General features: G+C 38.5%; 1 protein-coding gene across 1 annotated transcript in view; it reads right to left on the bottom strand.

Moving 5' to 3' along the window:
• LOC103602928 (leucine-rich repeat-containing protein 1-like) overlaps positions 1-1983 on the bottom strand; it is a 17197-nt gene extending 15214 nt beyond the window's left edge. Inside the window, exon 1 of the mRNA XM_008587378.1 lies at positions 1852-1983. Coding sequence (XP_008585600.1) covers positions 1852-1884 — 33 coding nt within the window. The 5' untranslated portion in view covers positions 1885-1983. The remainder of the gene's footprint in view (positions 1-1851) is intronic.
• Between the last annotated feature and the right edge of the window lie 5805 nt (positions 1984-7788).

Below are 7788 nucleotides of genomic sequence, written 5' to 3'. Positions count from 1 at the left end.
ACAGCATATTGCAAAATGTCAAATGCACATGTGCTAAATAAAGTAAGGAATCTACTTAAAGGTAGCCTAGAGGCACATATGAAAAACCTACTTCCACAACAGAACAAATTATGTTTTACAGAAAATTTCATCACCATCTTTCCATTTAAATAAACTTATTACGGAATTTGGTGTGTGAATTGTACAGTTGGATTTTGGTAATGTAACTATTCTGAAGAGTAAGATGAGCCTAATTCTCACTTATATCTTCTATTGGTTCTATAGAGACAGCGTTTTGGAGCATCACAGTGAAGAGCATATTCTGGAGTGGTTTTGAATTACAGCTTATTTATTTACTGGCTGCGTGACCTTGAGTTAGTTACTTACTCTTTCTGTGTTTCAGTTTCCTCACTATAAATTGGGGATGATAATTGAAACTACTCTATAGGGTTGTTATGCGGATTCAATGAATCAATATTTGTAAAACATCTAGATAGTGTTTAGTCCGTGGTAAATGCGATGTAAGTGTTTTTTAAACAAATAGATGTATTGAAGAAGCAGGTATAAACTTCGAACTAGGTATACATTCAGATTCCTCAATCTCTGCACAGGAAATTGACAAGTGTCTTACCTGTGTTGGTCTAGCATTTGTACACACCCTGAATATGGCACAAATCAACTCTACTGTGTGTAGTGGAATTCAGATATGTCTCTCCTGCTATATGTGCGCTCTTCAAACAAATATATTCAAGGTCGTTGAGTATATTATCTTTTTACCCTGACATTAGCATAGTTTCTAATTCATAAAGGTGTATTTGTAAATGCCTTTTGAATAAATCAATAAATAGGTGTGCATACTTTTCTGTTTTGTGTCTCTGATGATAGTAGAAATGTATCTTTTTGATAAGAGAAGAAAGCATTTTTCCCTAATATTTTTCCAGATTTTCTCCTTTATATGGTCTTATGCATATTCAAAGAGAAAATAAGTTTCTTTTCTTGTTGCTTTTGCAATCATTTTAAGTAATGATGTCAATTCAAAATTGGAATAAAATTGGCTTTGAGAAGACACATCTAAACCTTTGTTGTTTGCTAAAAAATTATTACATATCCATCTACCCTGGTTATTTAGTCCAATGCCATAAATTTGGAGTTGGCCAAAACAATTGGGAGACTTACGCTTGCTCTGTGTGTGTGTGTGTGTGCATGTGTGTGTGTGTGTATGTGTATGTGTGTGTACACACGCTTATTTAACTGCATGTATTTTAAGTGGCAAGGGGCAGTGTTTTATGGGAAGCCATGCTTTCATTAGATGGTAAAAGCAGGAGAAGTCATACTCAATGGTGGACTACCCAGGTGATATCACTGGACTGCTCTTTAGTTGAGGAAAAACTTTGACTCCAGTCTAACTTTCTATTTCTAATACAGTATGATCCTTGCCATTTAAAAAATTTCAAATGGGTTCTATTTGCCTGAACTGAGAGTGATTTTTATTTTGTGGAAGGTTTCTAACAAAATGAGCAGAAACCATTGTGTAGTTACCTATAAGAATAAGGCTGATTTTGTAATTTCTCTTTCTTTTAATATAATTTGAATTTTTCAGTTTTAGAAGCAGTGAATGTGAAAATAGATGATGAATATATTCCTAAGAGAACACCAAAAATCTATCATACATTTTGCATACCTATTATATTCACAAAAGATATATGAAATACTTAAAAACAAATTGGTGAAAAAAACTTGGTGACTGAACACTCCTAACAAGTGTTACTTTACTTTGAAATGCAAACACTGAGATTTAAGATTAACTGTTTTCAAATATTATCAATGTGTAACATAAATGTTAGACAACACGGCATAATAAAACTGACATACCCCAGGTAGCACTTGCAATGCATTATTATCCATCCACAACTCCCTTAAATTTTGTATTTGATCCAGAACTTCAGGCTGGGAGAGAGGTAGAGAGTAAGGAGAAAGGAGAAGAAAAACAAATTAGTCTTTTTTTAATCACAAATATTGGATGTAACTTTTTGAATCTTGATCTTTATTTGGGAATCTAGTGTTAACCCTCTAAGAAATTCCAGTTTAACAGACCTCCAACAAAACTGGTAGTCCCAGAGGTAGCCAACCTAGAATTGGAATCAATCAGAATAATAAAAATTAAAATCTATTACCCAGATATATTCTCCTCAATACCTTAGAATTATTGTTTGTAGCACTTAATAAGTGTAATACACTCAATAAGTGTCTTTCTTCACTAGACTATAAGCTTTAGGGGACTGTTGTTTTGTAATCACTCCATCCTTATATCCCCTGTTGTTTGCCATGATATAGTAGGTTCTTACCATGTGCATTTATTAGCACTTTATGTATAAGCTTTAGGGGACTGTTGTTTTGTAATCACTCCGTCCTTGTATCCCCTGTTGTTTGCCATGATATAGTAGGTTCTTACCATGTGCATTTATTAGCACTTTATACACGAACAACCATGTGCACATAAGCACTGCAGTACCATGATATGATAACAGTACGAATAAGGCCTAGTGACTTATAGTTACATGTTGAATAGTGAGAATGCCTACTATGTGTAATGCACAATTCAGAATCCACAGTCATGTCATACCCAGTTCTTGCCTTGAAGTAGTTGACAACCCAATTTTAGAACTAGATTTAGGTCTAGGGGAGAGGAATGCTAATAAATGACTAAAACACAAGGCAGCATAGGGGAGAACAGAACAACTCTTCTTCCGAGAACAGAGAGAGAGACCATATGAATTTTCTACATGTTATACACACAGTGCATAATGAAACACTTTCGTTGTCTAACTAGAAGCTGTCTAAATTCTACCTCCTGGGCAGCAGACTATGAAGAGAGGATAGAGGTTGCTATTGCTACCAGCGTTATTACCCTCCCTGTGGTGGCCTTGGCCTAAGTTCTCTCCCGAAATCATCCCCTTACCCCACTCTTAGGCTATGCACTTCCTTTGAAGTCAGTTCCTTTTTACAACATCAGGGGAGTGAAGAGGCCTAAGCTGGTTATTGCACTGTATTCACCTGTCACAGGGATTGATTCAGAGATGGGAACATGTCCCATTCAGAACTTATACAAAGCAATGAATCTTTGGCTGGGACTTCTGGGGAGAAGACTTTTGCTCTTCTCTGCTGGATTAGAAAATGGGAGTGTGCAGCCCTTGGAACTTCAGGTATGAGGAAAAAAGGGGAGAGCCCATCTGAGGATAAAGTCTTTCCAAATAAAGTAGAGCTAAAAGATGAGTCTTGGTAACATTATGTTAGCCTGGAACTCAGCCACATCTGAGGCCAGATTTTCTGTTTCTTCTAAGAGAGAATTATTATTACTTACTGAACCAGCAAAACACAAACAGTTCAATAAAATTTGGGACCTAGTTAGGAAAGCCAGTGCATTTTACAGAATACGTGTGGAAAAGAAAGAAATTACATAAAAATTACCATCAGAATATTGGTAATTGTAAGTCAGTGGAGGTTATACACATGTCCTTGACACACTAAGAGGGCTTCAGAGACTTCCAGACCTACTTTGGAGATAGTCTCTGATCTCTTTAGTCTGTGATTGCAATGAAACGGTAAAATTCCTGGAAGAAGTTTCCTTTATAATGAGGATCAAAATCTAAAGTTAGAGACATGGTATTCTGCTATGAAATCAGAGGCACGTGTGAGTGGGGGATTTTTTTGTGTGTAGGAAAATACTCCCACTGTCATTTAGATCATAGCGAGTGAACTACTCTGCCTATATGTTAGACTGGACAAAGATGGAAAACATGCATTGTATAGCAAGTATAGGAAGCACACTCCAATACACACAGGCTTTGAGGCAAAGGGCTGATAGCAACAAGCAGGTCAGTTGGAAAACATCAGTCAGATGGTGCAATTGTTCCTAAGCCTAGGCATTATGCAGCCTTAAGAAGAGAAAGGGATGCATGCATACTGGGTAAGATTCAAGAAAACCTTACATGTATATCATAGGACAGAGATGAGTGTGCAAGATTGTAACAATAAGAATTATTAAGGGTAATCTAGATTATGCTGTGGCAACAAATTAATCCTGAAATCTTAGTGGCTTAACACAACAGGTTACTTCTCACTTGTACTACATGTCCAGCATGGGTTTCTGCCCCACAATCTTGTGATACCACCATCTCAGGACCTCTAGAAGAGCCAAAGCAGGGGAAGAAAGAGCGTGGAAAACTTACCACTGCTCTTAATGATCCTGGGCTGGAAATGACACACATCGTTTATGCTTATAGCTGATTGTCTAGAACAATTTACATGCCTGCACCCTAGAAGGCTGGGGAATGTAGGGGAGATTGTGGAATATTTGGTGAACACTACTGTCTCTTCCACACAGTGACACTGTATGAAAAGGAATGGCAAGAATGAATACATAGTACTTTTATCATTTACTCATCCCTTCATTAAGTACTTATTAAAACATCTTCTAAGAAGTGTTAGGCATCACACTGAAGTCATAACGCATAGTGTGGTCTCTGCCCTCAAGAAACTCACAGTCTAACTTTAGAGCAAACACACAAAGAGTAAATGTATGACATTACAGGAATATAAAGAAGGGAAGCGTATCTGCCTTAGTAATGAGGGGGAGCCAGAGAAGGATTCATGGAGCTGAGATGAGAAGGAGTTGGCCAGTGGAGAGGAGAGGAGAGGATGTAGATTCTAGCCAGAAGCAGAGTGGCAAGAACTAGCATGGTGTGTGCATGGGAATGGCAGGCAGTTTGCTTCCTAGAGTGTTAAGTTTGAGACAGAGTGGGTAGTAGGAAATGAGGCTAGCAAAGGAGTAGAGGTTCTACAAAGGCCTCTTTTTTTTTTTTTTTTTTTTTTTTTTTTTTTTTTTTAGGAGATAGGACTTTATTGTATGGGTGAAGAAGCATCATTAAAAGATTTTTGATAGGAAGTGTAGGAAGTGATTTTGGCAGATTGGTGTTCTTTATATACTGTATATCACTCTAGTCTGGAAGGAAAAAGAAAAACAAAAGCAGGAAAACTTATTAGGGCTAGTAATAAAAGAGATAATGAGGAATTAGGATAAGAAATTGGATTCAGGAGCATTTAGGAGATAAAAATGGCAGGACGTGGGGACTGATATGGGACGAGGGACCAAGGCGTGTGCATCCCCCAGCTCCCCAGCGTGCAGCGGTGACAATGACGGAGATGCAGAATAGCAGGGTGGAAGCAGACACGTGAGCTGGGAGAGACTGAATTCCGTTTTGATCATGATTAGCTTTAGGTTCCTGTGGAACACAGGCACAAATATCTAGGAATCGGTTGGCTATTAAAATCTGAATCTTACGGAATAGGTTTGAGTGGGAGATACGACTTAGGCATTTCGTGGAAATAGAAACTCAAATGGAAGATCTCCCCATGGGGAGACTGGGGAACGTACCTTGGGGAGCACTAACACGTGAGGGCTGAAAACACGAAGAGCAACCTACAGGAGAAGCCGTGCAGGAATGGAATCCAAGAGAGTAAGGCAGGAGGTGGGGGGTGTTGAACAGAGTGCAGTGAATTGAGCTGTGCTAGGAGTAAGGAAGTAAACAAGAGTTTCATACACCGGACAGATGCCCAGTGGATTAAGTGATTGAAGATATCCACTCAGTTTTGGAAATAGTAGGTCACGGGTAACCTCGGTGACAGCCACTTCTGGTGATAACTATTACAGTGAGTTGAAGATAAAAAAAAAGAGGAAAATAAATGGGGGCAGTACAGGTCAAATATTCTTTGTAAAGTTTGGATGAGAGGAAAGGAAAAAAGTTAAGGGGCCATGAAGAAATTGAGGGGTTAAGGGAAAAGAAAACCGAAAGCAAAAAGGGACAGATTAAAGACAGATAAAATGGTATACAAATCGTGGAGTAAATTCCACTAGGAGACAAAGAAGATGTGATTGACAGCACAAGAGGAGGGGCTGACCTTGAATAGAAACGAGAGATCTCATCTGCTGGGACTTGAGGGAAGATGGTCAGAATGGTCAGGGTGTAGGTGGGCATGCTGGAGGGAGGGCTGGAAGTTTAGGGAAAGCCTATGCTAAGTTCTCAAATGTTCTCGATGAAGCAGGAAACAAGGCAATCTGTTGAGCAAGAGGGGTACATACATAGAGCAGCTGGGGAGAATGGTACATACTGGAATATTTTGAGGGGAATCAAAGAGCTAAAGGCAATCAAAAGAGCTCTATCAATGATAATTACTATAATTTTTTTTTTTTTTTCTGGGCAAGGAGGGGGACTGACAGTCTAGGACAAAGTAGAAGAAACNTGCTGTGGGAACATAGGACTCACGTGGTTTCTAAGGATTGGGACAGCCTTTGATGAGCTGCATACCCTGCCCTCTTGGCCGTGTCAGGCAAAGTGGCAGATAAAGGTGACCTATCACGTCTCCGAAACTTCTCTAATACTGGGTTCTACTGGAGACCCTAGGCATTTGTGAGTCCTTGGAAAAGGGTAACTGACGTGAATGTATATTTCTACTTTATTTTAAAAGATATTTAATCTATTTAATAACACAATAAGGTACTAAAAGTCCTACTTTATGGACGAGGAATCTAATAATCATTTCCTGGGGAAAATGAGAATGTTTTGATAAGGGTTGCATAACTGCAGCCGGGATTGTTACTCAGGTCTTATGGCTCCAAAGATGACATCATATTATAGCTTAAAATTGAAATGCCAAAATAATAAAGAGAGCTGGTGATCACAAATGCCTAATAAAGTAAAGTGCATGTTGGATTTCTGAAAAAAAAAATATATATATATATATATATATTTATTACTGGATGTTATAATAAGATGTACCACAGAGGAAACTGCAGAAACTTCCTAATAATAGCAGAGACAAAATACGGTTAGCTGATCAATACATAGCCTTGCTGAAAAGAAAACAAAAATCACAACATGTATATGATATAATAACATTTCAGGATCAATAGACAATTTTACAGTCTATCTTGGAACTAAACTAAATGGCTTACTACATCCAACCTAATACATAAATTATCTTTTTTCATGCTACTTAATTTCATGACAAAATCAATCATTTCCATTAAAAATGGGTAAATTAACTCCAGAATGTCTTGGTGTATTCTATTCTGGTGAAGGTGCTATGAGCTGAGCACTCTCATAAACTGCTTTTGGGATTATNAATCTGTTGAGCAAGAGGGGTACATACATAGAGCAGCTGGGGAGAATGGTACATACTGGAATGTTTTGAGGGGAATCAAAGAGCTAAAGGCAATCAAAAGAGCTCTATCAATGATAATTACTATAATTTTTTTTTTTTTTTTCTGGGCAAGGAGGGGGACTGACAGTCTAGGACAAAGTAGAAGAAACAAAAGACTTCAGGTTCCCATTAGGTCAGAGAGGAATGTAGCAGGAGTGAGGGATGGAGGGTTCTAAAAGGATGAAAAACTAGAATGGGAGAGCAGAATTTAGGGGTTCAAGATTTCTGATGTAGTGCCAGGCAACGACAAAATTCTAGTTGTAAGCCTGGGGAGGGTTGGCGAAGGCACGAAGTGTGAAGTCTTGGTGTGTGGGGAGGGGAGGATGCTGTGGGAACATAGGACTCACGTGGTTTCTAAGGATTGGGACAGCCTTTGATGAGCTGCGTACCCTGCCCTCTTGGCCGTGTCAGGCAAAGTGGCAGATAAAGGTGACCTATCATGTCTCCAAAACTTCTCTAATACTGGGTTCTACTGGAGACCCTAGGCATTTGTGAGTCCTTGGAAAAGGGTAACTGACGCGAATGTATATTTCTACTTTATTTTAAAAT

The sequence above is a fragment of the Galeopterus variegatus genome, unplaced genomic scaffold, assembly GCF_000696425.1.
Source record: "Galeopterus variegatus unplaced genomic scaffold, G_variegatus-3.0.2 Scaffold4360, whole genome shotgun sequence".
NCBI classification, from domain to species: Eukaryota; Metazoa; Chordata; class Mammalia; order Dermoptera; family Cynocephalidae; genus Galeopterus; species Galeopterus variegatus.
This window is presented reverse-complemented; position numbering and strand designations above follow the sequence as displayed.